Raw genomic sequence first — 25,034 nt, 5'->3', positions numbered from 1 at the left:
CACACACTCACAGCTGACCTACAGGTCAGTGCTGTGGATGTGTGCCTGATTAATTGTGAAGATGCATACTCGATACATATATAGCACAGATGTCATTTTATAAACCTGCTGAGTTCTATTTTTGGTAACTGGTTACACAATAATTGCCACACAAGACACAGTGCAGCAAACATACCAGTAACAGACAACATTGCACACTCTTTGACTGTTCCACAGTCATTAGTAGCCAAACAGCAGTAGAGTCCTTCATCAAACTGACTACCATTTGGTACAGTGAGTGTTGAACTGCATACATCAATAACAGCTTTGCTTGGTATCTGGTTGCCATCTCTCTCCCAGATGTAATTTATTGATCCAAAACTGAATGCCTGACAAGTAAAAGTTGCAGACTGTTCAGCTAAGATAATGCTACGGCTTGGAGAAAGAGAGATTTCTGGACATGGAACTATAAAATAAAGAGATAGCACATATTAATAATGTGGCATACAAGCAATGCCTAAATGCAACATTTCAGCATTATTTGTATTGCAGTTTGAGTGCAAGGATCAAAGTATCTGATTTTGTTGTTTGTTCCATAACTATAGTAACAAGAGTGATGTATGGATTATACAGTTAGTAGATGTTTATGGAAAACAGCATGGATGATTATACCATAATTTTCAATCACTGCAACCATGAGTTATTTAATAATAATACCATGGTTGCAAGGGATTTAGCTGATATATAACACCTAAAGCATGAGGGCTGCAGGCCCGAGGGGTAAGGGTGTATATATCAGTAAAACCTGACGCAGTTGTTATCTAAGTGATTCGATGTATATAGGCACACTCACCTGGTAGGTTAAAGAACTACAGTGCACTCACCTTTTTCCTTTTATATATCAGTATCTGATGATCAATAGCAGTTTTACTAGCATGGGCTAATAGCCATTAGAATGTTATTCATACGTCATTATGCTTCACATACAGCACCAGAAAAATTGCGATTGTGGGATCTGGTTTTTTTTAAAAAGTTTTATGTTTTATACTACATTAAACCTACAGTATATACTAACTTTGCTATTAGGACAGTTGGGACTATAAGTTACTCGCCTATTTAAATCTAGTTGTCCTCTTTGTTTTGTTCTGTGGTATGCTCAATGGCTGAAATGTGGTGGGTAGAAATACACATCCACATTTTGCCGAAACAATTATTTCACTGATCATTCATTTAGTAACTGTCGACTAGCCAAAACTTAGCATTATGCTAAGCCTAGCCTAACCTGTAAATTTACCCCAAACCCACAATTAAATGCCCCATCAGGCATGTCACTCAATATAACGAGTCAAATTGTATCATATCTTGGGAATCAAATCCATGAACCAACTATGTTCCAATGATATTGCTCTGGCAATATGCAAGTTAAATTCCAAGCAGCACTTTGAACACCAGTGCTATGCTAATGTGGTATAAGTATATGACAATAGTACAGACACTTAGTATCAATCTGCACTTTACGTCTATACTTCAGATGAATGATCTAAACTAATGACTAGAAAGTACAGTAAGCCTATACATATATATGTATATATAAAGAGGATTGTTTATTTTGGTTGTACAAAAACAAAGAAACTATTTTACATTACAAAAAGGACATTTCAGTGTGCCTCTTATCTTGTGGTCTGCTAACTCAACTAATGAAGCTACATGATTTGGCAGAAACCAAAGCAAAGAGAAACCATCTGTGACTTCTGCATGTTTTGGTTTAAAGCGACAGTGTACCAAACCATACAAGTGCTAATCAATATCCCATAAAATATATTCATGATGTAACAACTTGTTGTGTTTCATTACATCATGCCACAAAATGGCAAACTTGTAGTGATTTCTGATGGGATAATTGTAAACAAAGCGATGGTAATGGTATAAATTTGTACTGTTTTACTCGCAAGGTATCTTCCCTGGAGTTCACATTGTTGTTTGGTAGCAAAAAGAACTGCTCTGTAAAGCTTCCCCCCATGCGAATTGCAAACAGCCGCTTCAGCCAGGTTCTAGCATCTGGTACAAACTTGTAATGTCGTTGTAGTTCTTAATGTTGAAGTTGGGGTAAACAGTTTTGTAAGATTTTCAGTTCATATTGATATGTTAAAGGGAGTAAATCAAGTTATGTTAGTCTGGTTTGTAGGGTGAGTGGTAGCTATTTAAAATGTACTTCATTTCCCTCCTTTGGACTTTTTCTAGAATAGAAATATCTATTAGTAAGTAAGGCCTCCATAATTGGCTACAGTAAGTCAGTCATGATTGCACTAGTGTAACATAGAGCAAGTTCTTGGATACGATAGAATATGTTGAATAAGTCCTTAGGATTAGTCCTAGTGTCCTGTAAACATTGGAGGCAATTATTTCATAGTGAGTGAGGATTTTACAGATGATGATATGTGGGTGGACTCCTATATCAGGATCTTACAATGGGTATGTATGTGCTCTATACATACTTACTATTGACTTGTACACTGGCACACAGAACATCTGAAGATCCAACATGGTTGACAACAGCACAGCAATAAGATCCAGAATATATCTCCACAACACGATGGATTGTTAATGTACTGACTATCCTATCATCATATCTCTCAGTAGCATATAGTGCAGTTGTGGTCACTTTAGATGGTGGCTTTGTCCAAACAACTTTAACATCACCAAAACCTCTGCCAGTACAAGAAAGTGCTACTTCAGAATAAGCGGATACTGTTATGTTTTCCGGAGGAATCAACAATTCAGGTGGAGGGACTGATTAGGATATAAAACACATGAAATTAAAATATACATGTTGTAAATGATAACGTGTCAGTATACTTATGAATATACACACTCACAAATACAGTTTTAAAGTATTTGCATGGGCAAAGATCAAATGAATAAGAGTGCTATATTATTTCCACACAGCACTGGAAGGAAAATACAGCATTGCATGTGGAAAATACAGCACCGTTTATTATGTGTGAAACATTTTAGAAATATATAGCCAAAATGATGTTATCTGTTTGTTTTATGACCAAACTAGCACTTACTTATTGTCTGATGCTGCTGAAAACAGTTCGAGTCTACAAAATGAATGTTCTGAACAAAGATGACCAGAGAACACTTTAAACCAGTTAAAGCATTGCCACGCTTGTGCTATATGAGAAAAAATAGAACTCTGGCATAGTCTCGAGCCAAATACAGCACCCAGCTTAGCCTCCCGTTGTATTAGTCCTCTCGCTCATGCCCTCATGCTATTTTTCTGATATTGCACTCATGACCACACTTTAATTAGTATAAATATATGGCATGCCAACAGAGCCGAGCTACAAAAATCAATGACACAAATTTTATGATAAGCAATAATGACAATACATATGTGCAGACTTTTATAGCCATTTCACTGTAACTTTCATTGATTTGTAAGAACAATAGGCATTGTCCTAATCATTGTATACTACAGCTACTATTATTCACTCTTGCTATTAGGGATGATCCTATTTGCTCTTTTCTTCACCTGTTTTTCTTTACAGGGATTCTTTTTTTGGTCTGACTTACCACGTTCAATATTTTGCTTACTGTTTTAATGTACTTGTATAATTATAACAAGTTCAGAAGCATATCTGACCATTATGTTAAGGATATTTCCAACATACAATTAAGATTAATCTTTTCTTTAGTTGCTCCCTAATTACGTATTGCTGATCTATATTATGTACATGCAGTATCTCATTCTTCTTCGTGTAAACTTAAGTCACTACATATCAGTGTCCAGTACTAGATATCAACCTCTTTGTTCACCTACCATTTATCTGTAGAGTGACAAATTCAGATGCAATTGTTCCACTGGCATTAGTGAGTAAACACTGATATTCACCAGCATCTTCTGGTGTTAATCTATAAATTGTCATGTTGGAAGTGTTCCCTCCAACTGCTGATGATGGTAGTGATGAGTTCTTCTTATGCCACTGGTATTCCAAGTCAGTATCGGATGGTAAACACTTCATAGAGAGGTTATAATTCTTAACCAACAAGTTGACTGTAGTGTTATCCATGTCAACTGTGATCATTGGGCTCACTTTAAAGGGCAAAAAATGTGTATGTGTAAGCAGTGTTGAATGATATCAGTACACATACACTCTGTAAATGTGAACAAATGCTTAAAAATTTATTTGTTTGGAATAACTGTACAGTGAGCAAGTGCAACACTCATAACTGGTCATTTGCTAGCTTTGGGACTTGCAAAACAAGGGCAAATGCTTGAAATTTAATTAAACTTGGTGTTTAAAACATTAGTTTTGATCTACTGATCTTTACTATTATCATCTCATGTCATCACTTTCTGAGTGTTTTTTGGAACTTCTGCAATGCAGAAATATAACTATAGTTTATCAATTTTAGAAAGGATACTATACTTACAGTACTTAGTATGTAATTAATTATGGCTACCAGTGCAAGACACTGGGAGACCTTCAGGACTGTAATTATGTGTTTATTGCTATAGCTAATTATTGTAACTTTATTTCTTTACCTACGTATACTGTCTTGTGAAGTATCACATACACTCTATCCAGCTACGTGTGGTGAGCATGCAATAAGATTTAATTTAGTACTTAAAACTTGTTTTCATCCGAGTTAAATCCTTCTTCCAATAAAATTACTGATGGAAGTCATTTGCTGCCTTTGTATATACGTAGAACCAACAAAGTAAGTTGCAGCTGGGCTATACTATAACTAGTGGCAGTTATGTTAGATATCACTGCCTATAATAGATTATAGATAGGTCATATGGCTAGCTTATTTATCTGTTACATAATATGAAAAATAATAAATCACACATTTACCTTTGTGCACTCTTCGAGGTTAAACATAGAACTAATTAAATAGTGCCTAAAATATGCATTCTATTATGCCTTTACTTATTTTAACTTGCTGGTCAGCAAGTCATCAAGTCATCTGTGTTAGTGATGATGACTTCCTTTTTCTATTGATCACAAATTGTACAAAATCACATTGGAATTACTTTGTAATACATATATATATAGGTGCAGAAATATAATTATGTACTTACTGATTTGGTCCAAATAAGCAATGTTAGACTTTGTAGATACTTTTCCTATCTTTACAGAACAAAAGTAACCACCTTCATCTTCTAATGTAACATGAGGGATAAACAAGACACTTGTTACACTTTCAAGTGAATGTTCTTCTGATATGATTACTTTAGCTGGAAGATTCTCCTGCACATTTTTATTGTACCAGTCAATTTTTATTTCACCATATCCATTTGCAGAACAAGTGAAATGAGCACCAAATGGATCAGCAGCTGTTGTGTTCTTGGGTTGTGTAATAATTTGTGGAGGAGGCACTACAAAAGGAACACACAGTACACAATATATGTACATAGATCACACACTGAGTACAGATTTGATGTCTGACTCATCAAACCTTGCAGTAGATTAATAAAACATGCACTGTATGTGATAGCTATACTGTGGTAATATTTAATACATTATGAAGAAGCTAGTTAAGTGAGCAAATAAATAATAATTATATTTGGAAGAGCTGGCCAGTCAGTTTGTCATACACTGAGGCATTGCATGCTAGGACACAGTTTAGGATGAAAAACACGGTAATTTACTATTTTTATACTAATGATTCTCACCATGTATTTGCAGTACTCCATAGTCAGAGTATCCATATCCACTATCATTGTATACTCTACAACGATATTTACCAGCATTTTCAGGTTCCAGTAAAGTAAAATACAGTGTAGTTGTGTTAGCACCTCTGGTGTTGTTAGGAAGAGTGTTGTTAAGTCTTTCCCAAGCATATTTCAAGTTGTGTCCATTGGCTTCACATGATAGTGACATGTTAACATTGTTAGTGACTAGGTTGATTGTTCTTGACACAGGATGCATGAGGACATGAGGTGGATTCACTGTAAAATATAGCACGCAAAGCACTATCACATGAAAAGTAATTATTTAGGGTGTACCAATATGAAAAAACTCATAATTATTTTGGCTACAGAATTATGATACTGTCTGAACCATAGGCGCGGAGGGAGGGGGGTTAGGGAGCTGAAGGGGATGGGGTTTAAGGGGCTGAGGTCTGGTAAGGGGCCTTAGCTACCATCAGAAAATATCTTACTGAAACTATCTTTCTTGGAATGGGGCTGAAAACTGTGAAAAAGATTGATATACTCTAATAGAACACTTAAATACCCTAATAGAGCAGTCAAAGTCCTTCATGATAATGTGTTCCTTAAAAATATATAATCTAAAATCGAAGAAAAAAATATATGTATTGCCTACAGTGGGAATTGAACCACTGACCTCTTACTTATAAGCTGGTGTCTCTTACCACTGTACCAAATGCATGTTTTCAGGTGTCTAAAGGCTGTTTTGTACTGCTTTTAAAAGCTGTGTATATTAACCTATAGTCAATGGCTAAAAGCTTTGCCAAAAGAAGTTTTTATTGACTGAAAATAAACTGTTTTAAATACTTTTGATTAATAAAGTTGGTATTGTAGTTGAAATACTTCCTGTAAATTAATTCTGGTGAACTTTAAGGAATCATGAAAGCTAAAAATGGCTACAGCTTCTAGGGGGTGCAGCCCCCTAAGCCTGATTAAGCCTGATTAAGCTGCCAGAAATTCTATACTCTGGTCAGCCACCCTCACATTAACTACAGTTCCTCCGACACTGGTCTGAACATTAACATACAAGACATTTAATTGTGGACACTAAAAGAAATGTTTCAAAAAGTTTAAAAGGTTGTTAACATTGCAATATATTTTTTATGAGCAGGAGAAAGATTTGTGGAAAAGGTCTGTATATATATACAAGTATTTCAAAAAATTTTGAATTTATAGCTAGAGTAGGGACCATAGCAGATCGATAAAAAGTACTGAAACAAGCTGGAGTAGTGCATGATATTAAATCACAGTAAAACAATAAGAAGTGTTATATCCCTACTGTGCTCCAAGATAGGAAATGTACAGTAGGGATATAACACTTCTTATTGTTTTACTGTGATTTAATATCGTGCACTACTCCAGCTTGTTTCAGTACTTTTTATCGATGTGCTATGGTCCCTACTCTAGTTATAAATTCAAATTTTTTTTGAAATACTTGTTTGTTAACTTTTATGTAAATAATATTATTGTGATTGGTGACACATACTGCATTTGAAATGGTGCCACGCACCCCAGCTATATCGTCTGAAAACTGAAGTTTCCATTACGTTTCGTTGTCAGCTATGTTCAACCCTTTACACAGCAGTATGAATCAAGAGCTGTTCGAAAAGCATCTCTGCAACCTACGCATACCAAAAGAAAGGGTTAGTGCCACGTAAGGATGCCAAGATAGTCGTGACATACAACATGTCGTGACATAAAGCTCCATGATATGATATGACATAGGCTTCTTTATGTCATGACATAAAAATCTCCTAATAATGCACACTTTTCCATTAATTTTGATCAAATTTGATTCAATAAATATGACAAAATTTGAAAAATAAGTATGAGCAATGTTGGTTATTGATGTCATAGTTAATATTGCTGATGTTAAAGTTGATATTTTTGCACATTTCAATCAAAATAGCTATGCAGTTTCATAAGTAACAGCTTCAGTTGTGAAACTTTAATTATGTCGTGACATATGACATGTCATAAACCTCTATGACATGTGACATAAAAATTTCTACGTCATGGCATCCCTAGTGCCACGCGCCCGAGTTATATAAATTATCGTCTGAAAAGTGAAGTATCCATTACGCTTCTTTGTTGGCTATGTTCAACCCGTTACACAGCATTACAAATCAAAAATTGTTTTAGAAACACCTCTGCAATCAAAGTAGCCACTATGAAAAATACGGACGATTTTCATTACGAAGGGAAGCCATCACGTGCTACCACCAAATCAACACTTTTCGCTGTCAGCAAAGATTAATGGGACACAGAGGAGGATAGTGGTAAGTCCATGAAGAACGCAATGTACGTATTGCGGTACGCCAAAAGGCATCTCTCGGGCTGAAGCGACGTCGAACAGTGAAAAAATCAAGCCCGTAGCCTTAGCCGTTATCAAGTTACGCTTGTCTGAAGGTATCAGGCAGTCAGTCAATCAGTCAGTCAGGCAGTCAGTAGAACATTCCGCTGAATAAAAAAAAAAATTTGTAGCAACTTGTTGAAAGCATTTCGGGTCAATCTGAAAGCTTGTTTGGGCTTAGTTTTACCTAACCAATACTGCCTCATCATCGTCTGGGAAATTGAGGCTGTTTTTTGGGTGATGTTATTTCGTAGGCCATGCCTACTCCTTTGTGGTCCCTACTATACACTACTATCGTAGTGTATGATACAATGAAAAAAAAAATTACTCAAACTCATGATTACAACCCTTGCCTAGTGTTTAAAGGTTTGCATTTTGAGGTTCATGATTTACCCACAGTGCTTCTAAGTCAAGAATAGAACTTAATTGAAATATCTAGCATTTTATCGATGCCTGGTATTACCAGTATCTTGATAACAGTACTGATACTGACATTTATATTGGTGCATCTCTAAAGTAATAATACTTAGCACATACAGTAGTAGGCACTGGCCTATTATACTTATGTTTGCATATTATTCTTTGAGCTCAAAGACCAAGCCTATTATGCTCAAAGTTAAGCTGTCAAGATTATGCTTGAAAACTGATTGTTTTATTACAGTATCTTGCTCTTATTTCTGCAAAGTGTAACAAAGGATTGGTTAATTATTAAATAAGGTATAGTACGTATTTTTATGAAATAGCTACAGTAATGATATATGTGACTGGATTTTGGAAAAACAATCCAACTTGAACATTATTAGTTTCGAGATAAACGGTTTTAAAGAATTCAAGCCAGCATAACTCTCCAAGGATAGCAAGCATGCGTATGAAATTTACACAAATGATGCATCAATCTATTACCTTTCAGGCCACTTCCAGTACTTGTAGCTGCTTGTAGAGTTTCCCGCCAAATAAGATAGAAAATCTGAGCAGTTGGATGAGTGAAGTAGTATCACAAGTGCTTACAAAGGGATGGAGGGTGGTGGGTGGTGGGAAGGGTAAGAGATAGACTTCAAAATGGAGGCAGACAACGATTGGAGTCCAGACACAAGATTACAGGGCTATGCTGGCTCCTTAGTGGCTGATATGTAGCAACATCAACAGAGAAAACGTCTGGTCAACATTATCAGGCTGTCCATCAGTAAACCACTGATTCTTGCCAAGTCAGGTCCTTCACAAGGCCTAAAACTGCCATTTGAGCACTCCACACCACCCAGAAAGACGTCCGTTAAAACCAGCCTCGAGTAGTTTGAGTAGTACTGAGGGTCAAAACTACTAGTACGATAGTGTAGCTATTCACTGGTGATGTTAGTTTGATTTTGCTTGATGTGCGATTTGGATTGGTTTTGTAAAATCTGGTCACATATATGTATTGCAGTCATTATTTTGTTTCGTTTAGATGCACATATTGGACTCTTAGTCACCTAGCTAGCTATTTATTTATTTTTATTTAGCTATTAAGGCTTTACAGCACAAGTGCTGAATGTCTGTAGGACACTTGATCCTACAGCTTGTTTAAAGTTGTTACATAAAGTATATTTGAAAAGGGGGAGAAAGGAGAAAAATCCATGACTGGACCTGGGCAGCCTCGAACCTGTAGCCATCCAATTAACACTCGAACATTATAATTATTCTGTGAATGCTACTGTATAACACTAGGGACCTGTGAGAAGGCGAATACAGGGAGTCATAAACATGTAACTAAAATGTAAAGAATGCAGAAAAAATCCCAGACCTAGTGGTACTTTAAATAATATGCTCAGCTCAGCTGGTACCTAGCACATGATATCGATATCACTCAAAAACAACCAAGCTGTAAAAAAGGCGCAGCCTTCAAAGCCTGGGAGAAAAGTTGTGAAATCAATTGTGGCAGCAAAGAATAATAAATATTAGTTACATTTCAATTGTTTTTGGCTGCCATGTTTTGATTTCACACTTTTCCACTCAAACTTTCAATAGATTGGTTGTTAGCTATTGAGTGGTATGCTAGCCATAAGGTTTTTTTACCCACATTTCTGCAGAAATAGTGATGAAGACAGTGTTTACTATCTGTTAACATTATTATTTACTGTATATACTTTAATTAAATGCAAAATATTGAGGACATTTATACAGTGCTCACAGAATGTTCGATTTAAAAAAATTGTGAGTGTGTGTGTGTGTGCATGTGTGTGTGTGTGTGTGCGCGTGTGTGTTAGTGTGCGTGTGTGTGTGTTGTGAAAGTGTGTGTGTATTATCATGCACCGATATAAATTATATATTATGTAAAAATGTTTCTTGCAAACAGAAGACACTGTATGTTATTATTATTTTTATTGCTAACCTGTTACAGTTAGTACAGCTCTTGATGATGTGTCACAATAACCATCTTGATTACAAACAGTACAATGATATGTACCAACATCATTTAGTGCTATGTTATTAATATACAGGTAGTCATCTATTTTATTAATCATTCGACTGCCATTGCGGTACCACTGATATCTGTATGTTCCATATCCTGTAGCTTGAACATAGAAGTGGACGTTACTGGTAACTTCAGCAGTTACATCAGCAGGATTTCTAAAGACTCTGGGTCGTTCTGCAATGTGATATACATATAGCTTTGTTTACTACAGTATGTTGCCATATACTACAATGCAAAAATACTTGGGTATTTGAAGCAAGTATAAACATATTGTTGGTAATTCCCAGGTAATGAGTGGTCTATGAGAAGCATAGGAAGCCATGTAGTACTGCCGTGAAATAATACTATTGTATGTCATTATTTGAAGCATTCTGTGAATACTATATTCAACTAGGGACCTGTGAGAAGGGTAATAGAGCATTTAATCTATTTTGTACAAAAATATCTGTGGCATAAATTTTGGTCTGCTATTTTCTGTCAATATACCGATTCACTATTCCACCAACCATGGTGGTGTGCCTATGTTACAGATCAGTACTATTGTGAAAAAAGTTGCTCAAAATCATGGCTATTAATTAGCTTGCTGCAGATTAAAAAGGGTTAAACACTATCATTGGCTGCATTTACTGGGAAAGTTTCAAATTCAGAACTTTGGAACTTGCTATGCTATACTGGATTGAAATGTTTGAGTTCACATATTTCACAATCTATTGATGGTTTAGGTCAAATTGATGGTTTTAGCACATTGACGATTAGGTCACATATGTATGCAGTGATTTGGAAGGGAATCTGTTATGTATGTGAAATAAACCATTTATATAGGCACATGCTTATAATTAATTATAATAAGATGGTACTTATATATTTATGGACATATACCTTTGCAATTGTAAGGAGAACCATAATATCCTGAGCAGCAAAACTGATTCCTCCGGTATTTCAATACTCTGTCATAGGCTGTATAATATATTGTGCGGTATCTGCAAAGATATAAAATCAGCCATCATGACTATACGTAAACATCAATGTCAACCACATTATTTTTTATCTTCACTATTATGTCAAAATTCTGCAGTGTAAGATACATACAGTTAAATAGTAATGTACAAAATAAAAACACAGTTACACTAGTATATAAGCAAACCATAAAGCTACATATGCACATGTAAAAATCTGTGCACTGTAGCTACACATCAAAGTTGTTGAGGTATGGCTTTGTGGTCACCCTTAAGCAATGACAAATGTTTAAGTAAACATCACTGACACTTTGTGGCAGTTATCCAGCTGTGGAGTGGTGTTCTAAGATACCATAAGGTTAAATGCTGCACCTTCAATAGTAGCTGCACTTGACAATGATTGATTTTGAAAATAAGAGCTTCAAAATTGTTTTCGAACATAAGTGGTGGTCAAATTCGAATAGTTGCTACATTGATTTTTAGAACTAAGGTAAAAACACTGTGGCGCAAAGTAAATACAGTATCCAGACACAACCAGTGTTGGGCAAGTTACTTTGTAAAAGTAACTAGTTACATATTACATATTACTTGCAGCTGAACTATTTAGTTACAGTTACATGTTACCCATAAAATAAAGTAACTGTAATAATATTACATATTATATTACTTTGTGTCCATAGCCTTAAGCTGTCACGTGTGAAACTACCACCTTATCACGTGACACGATTGCGTTGTTGGACAATGTGCAAGTCTTGATATAAGTAAGTAGCTGGTGAATAAGCCTCATTTAGTAGGCTTCATTACTTCGTTGTGGCTAGGTGTTACTCAGTGGATTACTAACGAGATTAGTAACTTCGTTACTTTTAGTAATAATATTACGTAATATTAGATTCGTTACAGCAACTATATTACTTAGGTAACATATTACATTTGCAAGTAGAGTAACTTGAGTTATATTACCTGTTTTTATAGCGTATTTCGTTATATTACTTTGTTACCACAAAAGTAATAATATTACGTAACGCGTTACATAAGTAGCGCGTTACTCCCAACACTGGACACAACATCCAGGGTTTCAAAGATCCGTGGTGCATTGGATTGCAAGCATTACATTGCCCTCTTCATTGCACAATAGCTTACATCATTATTTTGTTGCAGACAAACACAGCTATATACAATAAATAAACATACCAGAAATTTCAAAACTAAAATTTAGTCTCATGCTAAAGCGCTCAGCAATAAATACAAACCTTGTTCCTCGACATCTTCTAGAGTTCAACCAACCACAACTATAACTGTAGCTATACCCTTCAACACGGTGAGCTCTTCTGGACTTCCTTGCATAGTAAGATGAAGAGCTATAACATACCCTGAGGAATATACCATCATTGATAAACAAAAGTACATTTACAGCAGTAAAAACTAGCTAGACAACCACCTCATTATGTTAAATTCACTAAACTTATAATTATTATTTCTACAAGAAATGCAACACAGACAATCACTAAAATAATTACAAAGGCAGCTTGAATAGCTAACACAAATTAACCAACAAGAGCTTAATAGGGTACGGCCAGGACATCAGTGCCACATACATTGTAAACTAACATGACTTAATCAAAAACTCATTTACCATGCAAGTCTTTGCCATCATAACTTTTGCAAGGTAACCTCTTGTTTGCAGCCACAGAATCAACTTACATTGGAGGAATTGCCTAAATTGGTGTAACCAAGATATTGAATTTGGATGTCTAAAAGTTTGGATATTTTTATACTTCTTTTATGTCCATACTGTAGCTACAATCACACACCATCACTAAATTTCAATGCACAAAGACATTAAAATTAATATGTAGTTAATGAATCTTTGCTTACCCATTTGCAGCTATTGTGTGAAGATATGCAAAACACAGAACAGTAACAAAAATTAGTTGCAACTCTAGTCGAATCATAGTGCAGCAGACAATGATTCCCTATGTGTTGAGTTCTGAATGTCAATTTGATTTTACTTTAAATAAATACTGTACTGGCTAAATGTCACTACAATAGTTATCTTTGAAGCTGAAATTTTATCGGTACACAACAGCTTGGTTATGTCTACATCAGACTTTGGTTGGGATTGTGAACAACATTTATAACTTGTCACATCAGTTCAACAATACTCATGTTACATGTGGTGGCACAATACTCCACAGATTTTGTTTATCTACGTTATGTCAATGCACTCAAAAACAGCCAAGCTGTACAATAGGGGTGCTGCCCTACTATATGTAGCATATTCATAGTTTAAAAAACAGTGAATGGCCTTTGTGGTAATGCACCATGGTTAGTAAGGTGGTTAACACATAATTTATTTCTACTCTTTGATCTATCTGGTTTAGAGTATTACACATTATAAAGGTAATAAGTGTAACCAAATAAAAGACATCAATAAAACCAATGAAGAATGTAGAAAGGATCTGCAACCCAGAGATGCATGATTGGCCTAGTAAAACAGGCCATATTCTATTGTACTTTTCTGTATTTTAACCACTATCAAGTCTGAGCCACCATACTGCATACTTGTAATTGTATCTCTATCTTTAAATTGCTACCAACCTAGTAGCCTATGCCATTCAAAACACCCCAAGGCTATCTTCTATCTCAGTATAAGCACTTGTGATACTAGAGTAAGTACACTCCTCAAGTTTCCAGCTACAAACCAACAGCCAGCTACTTATGCAGGGGTTACTTAATAGGATGCATCTTATGATTTTAAAAATAGTCCATTTAAAACCACCCGTTAAATTAACTCAGTCACACATGGTAGACATCAGACTTTTGGAGTTGGTATATGTTTGCCACTCAATTGTACAAATACATACATATCTAGTACATGCAATCATAATAGATGTCATTACACTTATCCAGCACTTTTGCACTAAGGGGAATAGTGACAACATTAAAGAAGGCACAAGCTTTGGAAATATTGACAGCAGAATGGCTAGTCTAACTAAATTACATATTATTGTAAAATTAAAACTAGTGGATAAGGAATAGCTGCAGTGACATTATTAGTAGTTATAATATTAACAAAAGTTAGCTCTGACTTCAGCAATTTGATTTGCTGTCAATGTAACTATTTTGGCTGGCTATGTTCAATGCTTTCCCAAGTTTTGAAATTTTGCTTGTGAAGGGAAAATTTCTTCTACAGTTGAGCTGTTTGAACCTCAAACAGGAAGCTAAATTTACACTAACAGAATCCATGTAAAATACTTTGTGGTTGTGTATAGGATTAATTAGAATGACCATCTGCTGTTTATATTTTAACACCCAGTGAATCATTTTAATAAATGATTTTTATGGTTTGCACATTCTTCAAGGTAGCCACAATGAACAAATCACTGTTACACAATAACAGCCAGTTGCCACAAGCAAACAAAAGAAGGCATTTGGTTCTTTGAAGCAACAGTTTATATTTTAGTGTTCAGGCTTTTACCACTCAATAGTTTAGTGCATTCTAGAATTTACAAAGAAAACTTTTTGGTAATATCATATTGTGTGAGGGATGAATAAACATTTCAGCAACTAATCAAATGAAGATATAAAATGCAAACTCTTAGCTACATACCAACACTAGTATGTGACTGGATCTGTGAAAGGGTCTTATAGCCTTTACAATTGCATGTACTTGGCAATCTATAACTTGACTTGTGTGTATGGTACTAGCCTGAAATTTGGTCACCTATTACTCCTAACATAGCACTATTCCTTGTAGTGATCACAGTACAACTTACTGTTAGAAAACTTTTATGCTATATAGTAAGGATCATTACAAGAGAAAATGTTTAGATGTTAATTTTTGGCTGTATACAATCACTGGACTGGACTAGTGGACTGGACTGGTGGACTGGACTCAGGTGTTTTCCCTTTTTAAACCAAATATTTGGGCAACTGGTTGTAAGTATGCTAATTAGACCACTCCCCCACACATAAAGAAACCCACACACAAACAAAAGAAAGGTGTGATCATGCCAGATTTGTCAACATTCAGCTATGTACAGAGGTTCTAGTAGTTATTGTACGTCAACAAATCTAAAACAGAAGTCACATGCGATAATTATAGTTTAAAGTTCAAAATGAATCAATTTGATTGGTTGAAATCTTGTGCATGCGATTTCGCTTGTTATTGCTGTCGTTGCAAAATCTATAGAACCTTTGTATCAGCTATGGAATAGCAAGACAGTTAACTGTCACCACTTAATCTAGCTGACTCCATGACTATAACTTGTAGGATACATGGTTACTACAACACTACATACACATGTACTGTATGGTTTGTACTTCATGATAAGACAAATGGTAGTCGTACAATAGAGATTATGCCAAGAGAGAGAATTGTACACAATCCTAAGATAACAGACAGTGATAAGTAGACAGGTTCACCTGCATATTTTACATTCAATGTAACAACCAGTTGCCCAAACATGTGCCAAAATGAAAAAAAACAAAACAAAATAAAAAACGAGTCCACTAGTCCAGTGTCCACTAGTCCAGTCCAGTGATTGTATACAACCTTAATTTTCTGTGGATGCCTCTACATACATACATACAAACATAATGAAAGTTATTCATTTTACACGTACACTATAATAATTATTATGTAATTGGTTTATGTTTGTTAACGGTGCATACATGACCTAGCAAATAGCTTGTCATGTTAAAATGATAATCTAAAATTGATAGCCAAGACCACCAATTGCATTTAATTGCACACTTGATCACACATTTGTACGTACGTATGTAGGTACATTGTATGCAATGTACAGGAAGCAGTTGTAATTCTAGTTCAATCATAATATTGTTGACTACTTTCAATGTGTACTTGCTTTATTACTGTTGTGAACTTCTGATATCTTATAAATGTTACTATAATAATTGGCTTGGAGGTGGTCATTCTATCAACACAACTATCAACAGCTAAGATATTAGCTATTGGATAAATTAACATAAAGCATTTTTAACACCTATAACATACACAATTATTGTGTTAGTAGTCTGCTCAAATCTTATAAATATAGTACCTACTTGTATTATAATTTTCTCAAGGTGGTCAAATCACTTGATGTTTTTATAAACACTGACAGCAATTTGCCAAATTCTCAGGTTGTTTAAAATATTTTCACATCATCAAGTGATTTAAAATTTGTAAACATAACTATCATGTCATACGTATGTGCCACATACTGTATGTACAGATTTTATACAGATTTTGCAGTTGCTTGGCTGCCCATGAAATCTTCCAACTTATGATTAACAATTATCAGGATTGGTTCTATACTACATAATAATTTACCTGAGTGAAAAAATACGTAAATAAGCATTGAAAATAAAACCGTGACATTCAATAATCTGTGAAATTACATATGTATATATACTTCAAAAATTTATATGTACATGCAAGGAACAGGGTTAAGTGATGACCTTGTGTATGACATTTCTAGCTGTGATACACTTTGTAGTAACAACCCACCCACACATGTAAAGGAAAGCCCCCAGCAGCCATGTGAAACACATCGCTGCCTGTGCAGTGAATCTGTACTGAAACACCTGACACTTGAGTCTCACATAGGCAAATCCTCTCTGCATGGGCAGTATTAGTAACTTTAAGGATAAATCTCATGGAGAGAGGTCAGGGCCCACCATGGAATGAACTTGATATTCTAGTTCTTTTTCAATTTCTGATGGCCTGAAATGTTTCCAGCACTTCAGCAATGGATACAAGACAAGTAACATTATCAGCTGACTCCCTGGGCTATAAGCCCAAATCACAATCAATTTACATTGCGCATAAACCAACTGCTATCACAGAAAAGTTCAGTATTTTAAAGCTGTTGCATTATTTAAAGACTGTTTACAACATAATACTATACATAAGGGTAAGCTTCATTGTAGAATGGTTAACTTGTTTTATTCAAAAAGTGGGAGTGGTCACTAGTTTACACCTTAAACTAATGTTTCTCAACTCTCGGCGGCAATTACATCTGAGTGCTGTAGGATGTAAGTCAGTTTCACAATAATAAACTCCCATAATCAATTTCAGCTTGAGTTGCTTAGAATAGAACTGGTGGTACTGCTTCCACATCAAGGCCATACTATAGATATTCAATTTACACAATATCTATGATGATACATCAAAATGCACCATATATAGCCAGCCATGGCTTAACTTAAATGTACCCCATGGCTAGCCAAGTCGTGCTGCCTATGGGCAATTTAATCAACTCAAACGTGACTGCTGGAATTGTTTTTTAAGGTCACATAAACTTACTTGTTTCTCATCTACATGGCACTACTCAAAATAGCAATGTAGGAGGGCGGAATTTCGAATTTTGTTAAGTAGATAGGTGATGCAAATAATTCACATGATCAACTCAGAATACAACTTTCTTAGTAAGCTCTAGGTAGTTACTCACTTATCAAGTTGCTTAGTAGACATAGATATTCGAGTACAGTATGCTTTAATATCTATGACTCTGTAGCCTAAAATTTAGCTACAATAATAACAATAGCTATGTAGCTATTAAACTGCATCTCTCCCTCATATTCCTGTCCTGTAAATCTCATGCAAACTTGCTGTAAGTAGCCATGTGCATGTACTAGCTGTAATGCAAAACATGGAAGGTTACTGACACGCAACTGACACGTGAAGCACTGTGCATACAGTACGGTGAATATCCGGTTTACGTAATCTACAATAGTACGAAAATGGCTTACCCCTCCCTTCAGCTAGATTCACACTACAAGAGTTCGTTGTTCACATTTCAAGTGGCAATGGAACATTATGATGATCCAAAGCGACTGCAGGGCGCTATCACTTGTTCTGACGATTGCGCTGCCATTGTGCAGTCGAGTTCTACTGTAACAACCTTGGACACTGGAACTACACAGCCGAAACTACCAACAATTTCTGGACTAGATTCTGATTCACCAGCTTTATCTTCTTCCACTCAAGGCATAACGGAACTGTATGGTTTGAATATCGACGGTGAGCAAGATCACGTGTACACCACTAATTCGATAGCAGATTTGCCGTCTGATTCTCCACCAGCACTGGATGACCAACCACTGGGAGATGTCGCTAGTAACCTTTCTGAGTTGCTGGAAGAAACAAAGCAAGCTGTTTATCGTACAAAACAGATGAAAAGTAGCGTAATAAACAACAGGGACAACACCATGGAGAGGACAAGAAAACTATTTGATACTTTTCGAAATAAAATCAACGAAAGAGAGCAACAGGTCCTGCAGGATATTAGGCAAGCAGCTGATAAGAAAGAAAAGGCAATAAAGGTGTATAAAATACTTCTGTGTAGCTACTCTTAGGATCTCATCACAGCCGTACGGCCTGTAGAGATTTCAAACTCTGAAATCTTACCTAGCTCACAATAAACAACATGTGAGCCAATTCTATTCTAATTTAAAGTCTTGCCACAAATATTTCATATCTTAGAAAATTTTAAAGGTTTGAAATCTTATACAGGATTTTTTTTGAGTTGCAGACCTTTCATTAAAACTAGATATACTCCACAGCCATCTGCAGCTAAAAGAGTACAAAGTGACTGTAGATGTTGGCCTAAAGTTTCCTAAAGTTTTTTTTTTTTTTCTGAAATGATGTTGCTATTGCTCTATAGCAGTCTCATGGATTTAAAAGAAACTGCTTGTAACTAAACACAAAGGTGGTATAAAACTGAAGACAAGAAAGATAGCTAGATGGAAAAATCACCTTAGCCCTTGTTTCTTGTTAATAATTCTTGTTACAAGGGCCAGCTGCTCAAACATTTAGTAGCGCTGTGAAGCCCTTCAAACGCTAGAACTGTTTATCAAAAAAGTGCTTTGATACTGGCTTGCAAGAACAAGTGAGTTATGAGGCTTTAAAAATATCCCATATATTTAGTATGGAAGATTCAGGCACAAACATGTTTACAACATGAAAACATGCTTGTTCCAGTACAAAACCATTGTGAGTGAACACATGTTCACCTCTTTGATATTACAATATTTGGCAGGGACTCAGGTGAACATGTACCAACTATAGTCATAGTCTAGCCTTACAGGAAGTTAGCTTATTTTGTGAGTCATGTTTACATATTGGGAATGCATAAGTGCATGTACAAAGAGTTAAAAATTTCAGAAACTGCTCGTAAAACATCAGCAGACATTTTGAAGCATTGTATATAACTTGTAGTTTCTGCTACTTATTACAAAGTCTAACCTTTGTTTACACATGCATGCACACATACTTGTCATGTGGGAAAGCAGCCTACCATGCATGCTATATTCAGAACTCTGTAGTGTTTATCAGTAAACAAATACCCAATTGTATCGAAAGCAGCTGTGATGTTTACAATCATCAACTTACTGCAGTCTACCAAGAGAATAATTGTTAGCATGAATCAGACCTGATTCTTCTTCAGTGCATTATATTTTCTAGTTGATAAACATAATCTAATACTAGGGATCATGGAGGTTTGGACTTTCTTGCCCAGAAATATCACCCAAATGCCAGCCTCACTTTTCCTTCATAACAGCTTGATGCTTTCCGCAAAGGCATATCTTGACTATGTATAAGGCTATGGGCTTGATTTCTTAACTATTTGATGTTGCTTTGGTTGGAGACGTACCTTTTTACCAACCAAAGCAACTACTGTAACATTCCATGCATCTTGATCCACATTTTCCCTCCCCTTTGTGTCTCATTTTTTGTCCACTACTGCATCGGTGTTGATTTGCGGCAAAACATGGTATGACTTTAGTACTTTAGTTTCCATAGAGTGACTGGATTGATTGCAGAGATGCTTTTCATACTGTTGTTTGTTTGCAATGCTGTATAAAAGATGGAACATGAAGCAAAATGGCCAATTTGTATTTCAGTAATTAATGTTGGGGCATGTGTCTACTCATAATTTCCATACTGACTAGATTGATTACCAAGATGCTTCCTGTACTGTTTAATGTTTGTAATGCTGTATAACACTGAAACTGAAGTGAAATGGCCCTCAGTATTTGAAAGCTGGGGCTTACATTTAGCAATTCATTTTTAATGTGTACAATGTAGTGGGACCTGCTTTGTTGGTATAAGATCAACTTTTTATCATAAATGCATTGCAATATTGAAATAATTATTTTAACTATGTGTTAAATGTAAACTTTTTTGTGTTCACAGTTACAACTGGACAAGTTATTGCTACTATGGACTCAATTGAGAAGTTGCTTGGAACTGGTGAAGAAGACAAGAGCAGAGAAGCTAAAGGATGATCAGCTAACTAGAAGGAGTAAAATATTGCAGCAACGAAGAGACCACCTGAGGATAATGAAGGAACAGTCAAAAATTGATTTAACAGAAAGTGAAGATGGTGAAGTTACATATCAAGAAGCTGAAAAACTGTTTGTTGAGATGGCCAGCAAAATTGAAGGGTTTCCAGTTGATCCAAGTAAATGTACGATAACCTTTCCTAAGCTGGCAGTCAACAAAGAGGCTATAGTGACAGTATTTCTAAAAAACCTTTATAACGGTGTTGTTAATGATGGTACCAGTCAAATAAATGTGTCGCTGACTGATCAGTCTGGACAAGTAGTGTTACTGGAAGTAGTCAAAGCAGTCGGAAATGGAAGTTATGAAACTGCATTTGTTCCTAAGACACATGGAAACTATGAGTTATCTGTTCTGATTGGTGAAGAACATATTCCTGGCAGTCCATTCAAGTAAGAAAGCATATGTTTTGTGTAGAATGTATACTGTAGTTTTAGCAGGTTATCAGATAATCTGTGTAAAGTAGGGACCACAAAGGAGTAGGCGTGACCCACGAAATAACATCACCCAAAAACCAGCCTCAGTTTCCCTGACGATGATGACGCAGTATTGGTTAGATAAAACCAAGAGTACATAATATAAATATATATATTACGTACTCTTGGTAAAACTAAGTCCAAACAAGCTTTCAGATTGACCCAAAATGCTTTCAACAAGTTGCTATGGAATTTAAAAAATATATATCCAACGGAATTTTCGACTGACTGACCGAGTAACTGACTGATGCCTTCAGATTAGCGTAACTCAATAACGGCTATGGCTACAGGCTTGATTTTTTCACTGTTTTGAGGTTGCTTCGACCCGACATGTGCCTTTTAACATACTGCAATACGTACAATGCATTCTTCATGGACTTCCCCCATAGTGGCTATTTTTATAGCAGAGGTGCTTTACAAGTATTTCTTAATTTGTACTGCTATGTAACAGGTTGGCTACGAAACGTAATGGATACTTCACTTTTCGGACGATAATTGATATAACCGGGGTGCACAGCACCATTTCTTTCTTTCAGTATGCGTGGATTGTAGAGGTGCTTTTTGAACAGTTCTTGATTTGAAATGTTGCATAACGGATTAAACTTAGCTGACAACGAAGCGTAATGGATACTTTACTTTTCAGATGATAATTGGGGTGCCATTTCAGATGCAGTGTATGTGGATTCACCAGTCATAATAATTATTTGCAAAAAAAGTTAACAAATAAGTACACAGAAAAATGAATTTTCAACTAAAGTAGGGACCATAGTAGTAAAAAGTACTGAAACAAGCTGGAGTAGTGTACGATATTAAATCACAGTAAAACAATAGGGAGATATACCATAGTGGAAATGCACAGTAGGGATATAACACTTCTTACTGTTTTACTGTGATTTAATGTCATGCACTACTCCAGCTTGTTTCAGTACATTTTATCGATGTGCCATGATCCCTACTCTAGTTGAAAATTCCAAATTTTTCTGTGTACTTGTAGTAGTAGGGATTACGAGCAATGTCAACAATTCCACAGAAGCCTAAAAGGGCTGATCCTGGATCTTGCATAGGGAGGGCTAAGTTGTAGGTGATTGGGGAGAGCATTAGTTGCTGCATTCTTGAAGCAGCAAATATAGTATCTTACTGCTGATTTTTTTCCATTTGGCCTTTGCAGATAGTTCAGGTGTCCTACAGACCTTCAGCACTTGTGCTGTAAAACATTAATAAATAAATAGTCGTGAAGTCTTAAAGGCTGTGTAAATGGCTATGAACATCTTAGCCCACTCACCACCACAACCACCATGTTCTGTAGCAAGTATTTTGATATAATTATAGTTAATTTGGATTGTTTAGAAGTGGTAGATCAGAGCTTCTACACTGTTAAAAATGAAGTGCTATGGTAGCATCTAGAGGTATTATTTTTTGACTGGAGCAGTCAAAGTTTAGCATTTTTAGGTGCCATCATAGGGCAATCTGAAACAGTGGAAATGGAAACCGGAAATGGAAAGTGGAAATGGAAAACAGAAATGGTCAAATTGTCATATAAATGTACCCTAGAGTAAAACCCTTGTTTAGTGGCCACCTCTTAAAGACCACCTTCTTATAAAGACCACCTCTGTACAAAGACCACACTGTAATTAGATCTCAAAGGTGGTTAAGGACCACTTTGTGGTCACCTTTGATAAAGACTACCTCATTACATGGTAATATAGCTTCAAACATGTATTTCATGACTCATATTAATGTCATCTCTTTGCCCACACTTCACTCAAGTCATATACCATCATCACTTAGTTTGTACCAGCATAGATAATACTATGATACCAGAATGTGTCATACAAAAATATTCCACGCAAGTGACCCCAATGTAGCTAGTACACCACAACCTACTGTATCAACAAAGAGCCTAGTCTTTTTACCTGTTTTGATAAAGTGGTCTAATATAGGATGATTGGAACCTAACTATTATTGCAATGTGAAGAGATGGGCTTTGTAAAGAGGTGATCTTTATAAAAGGTGACCTTAGCCATCTTTGAGAACTAATTATAGTGTGGTCTTTAAGACGTGGACACTAAACAAGGGTTTTACTCTAGGGTACATTTAATTGATGATTTGACTAATTCCATTTTCCATTTACACTTTCCGTTTCCGGTTTCCATTTCCACTATTTCCAATTGCCCGCCATCATAGCATTTCATTTTTAACAACATACAAATTTGGTGAGGAAGTTAATTATAATTAAACACCAGCAATATGATATTTACTTTTAGAGACACCTAGTATGTATGAAGGTGCTAGGTGACAGTGTTCAACCTGCACAAATCACAATTCCTGTCAGTAATAAAGGCTTATGCTATACTGTATGGCATCAAGAAGAATCGACTGCTATTGCAGACATTTGTTGGTCTACAAGGCAACAGAAAAATTAATGATTTTGACATCCCTTGTGAGAAAAATGTCTTAGCAAAAAGGGTACTGTATATATATATATACTGAGAATGACTGCCACAAAATTGGTGCATAGTAATTAGATGTGACACAACATACTGCTACAAAATTTTAGTCACATAATGTCAGTAAATTTACAGTACAATTGCACTATAATTCATGCATCCATGTACATTCATTGAAGATCGTATAACATTCTATATATAGGTTGTCAATTCTATTAAGAGATTATAGTAACATGTCAGAAAAACACTGTTCTACACTTGTGACACATTATGGGCAGAAGAAGTTGGGTGGCCTCAGAGATGTTGCTGTTGGTCCTTTTGGAGAAATTGCAATAGTCGATGGAGGAAACAATTGCGTGGTCGTACTGGATTCTACTTTTGCTTTTGTAAACACGATTGGACAATATGGTTGCAGTACAAAACTAGTTGTGCCCAGCAGCGTAGCTGTGAGTACTGATGGAGTGGTTGCTGTAAGTGACTGGGGCAGTGGTCAAGTAAAGAAATATTCTTTACAAGGAAAATTTTTATCGGCCGTTGGCATAAGAGGTAGTAAAGATGGACAGTTCAACTGCCCAATGGGATTGGCCTTCAGCAGTGATAATGTTTTGTTTATTGTAGACAGTGACAATTATAGAGTACAGGTATTTCAGCAAGATGGCACTTTTATGTTCTGTTTTGGTGGTGAAGGTGATGCCCCAGGACAGTTTCAATATCCTGTTAGAGTAGCTGTTAGTGTTGACAATGTGGCAGTCAGTGACCTACATGGTAATTGTATTCAACTGTTCAGCCACACTGGCTCTTTCATCAGTAAAATAGAATGCCTTAGACCATGGGGTATTATCCTTACTCCAGATGGTTACATCATAGCTAATAGTGATGGTGATGATGATAAGATCAAAGTGTGGAACTATGATCATCAGAGGATTGTACAGTTTGGCAACAAAGGTTCTAAACTTGGAGAATTCTATAGCATTCTGGGAATTTCATTGGATCACAATGGAGTCATGTATGTTGCAGAGGGGGTGAATGAAAGACTACAAGTCATCTGTAATATGTAATTGTTGCTTGAAATAAGATTTTGTAATAGTTTAGTATTGTGATTTATTTGAAAATTTTCACTGTGTGCCATGTGCTGTATTATACAGTAGAAAAAAAAAATTGTTTAGTAATTATGTCATAACTGCAAAAAAAAAACTCTGGTTAGTGTGTATGCATTAGACAGATTATCCTTTATAATGAAGTAAAACTGATTTGTATTAGATTGTCTCTTTGTACACATGTTAATGTGGGTCAAGGGAATTGA

The 25,034-nt window shown here is 35.8% G+C and overlaps 2 protein-coding genes across 3 annotated transcripts in view; one reads left to right on the top strand and one right to left on the bottom strand.

Annotated features, from left to right (window-relative positions):
- Positions 1-18,522, bottom strand: part of LOC136246903 (hemicentin-2-like) — a 22,664-nt gene extending 4,142 nt beyond the window's left edge. Inside the window, exons 1-10 of one of the 2 annotated variants that reach the window (XM_066038496.1) lie at positions 18,216-18,522; positions 17,915-18,101; positions 12,710-12,829; positions 11,383-11,483; positions 10,420-10,677; positions 5,666-5,941; positions 5,072-5,368; positions 3,806-4,078; positions 2,479-2,769; positions 176-445 (exon numbers count right to left, since the gene is read on the bottom strand). In XM_066038496.1, the coding sequence (XP_065894568.1) occupies positions 176-445; positions 2,479-2,769; positions 3,806-4,078; positions 5,072-5,368; positions 5,666-5,941; positions 10,420-10,677; positions 11,383-11,483; positions 12,710-12,829; positions 17,915-17,937 (1,909 nt within the window). In that variant the 5' untranslated portion in view covers positions 17,938-18,101; positions 18,216-18,522. Of the gene's footprint in view, positions 1-175; positions 446-2,478; positions 2,770-3,805; positions 4,079-5,071; positions 5,369-5,665; positions 5,942-10,419; positions 10,678-11,382; positions 11,484-12,709; positions 12,830-13,334; positions 13,554-17,914; positions 18,102-18,215 lie in introns of those variants that run through there. The other variant, XM_066038495.1, reaches the window with a different exon arrangement.
- On the top strand, positions 18,173-25,034 carry LOC136246906 (E3 ubiquitin-protein ligase TRIM71-like). Its single transcript, XM_066038498.1, has 3 exons — positions 18,173-18,788; positions 20,662-21,200; positions 23,934-25,034. The coding sequence occupies exons 1-3, from the start codon at positions 18,207-18,209 to the stop codon at positions 24,787-24,789; spliced, it is 1,977 nt and encodes a 658-aa protein (XP_065894570.1). The 5' UTR covers positions 18,173-18,206; the 3' UTR covers positions 24,790-25,034.

This window comes from Dysidea avara, chromosome 2, assembly GCF_963678975.1.
Source record: "Dysidea avara chromosome 2, odDysAvar1.4, whole genome shotgun sequence".
NCBI classification, from domain to species: Eukaryota; Metazoa; Porifera; class Demospongiae; order Dictyoceratida; family Dysideidae; genus Dysidea; species Dysidea avara.
The sequence above is the reverse complement of the archived record's forward strand: the minus strand, read 5'-3'. Positions and strand labels throughout refer to the sequence as shown.

Excerpts from the sequence above, each read along its gene's own strand:
- LOC136246906 (XM_066038498.1), top strand. The coding sequence starts at position 18,207 with ATGGCTTACCCCTCCCTTCAGCTAGATTCACACTACAAGAGTTCGTTG. Across the intron at positions 18,789-20,661 it reads AGAAAGAAAAGGCAATAAAG|TTACAACTGGACAAGTTATT; the intron begins GTGTATAAAATA and ends TTGTGTTCACAG. Across the intron at positions 21,201-23,933 it reads ATTCCTGGCAGTCCATTCAA|GTTGTCAATTCTATTAAGAG; the intron begins GTAAGAAAGCAT and ends TTCTATATATAG.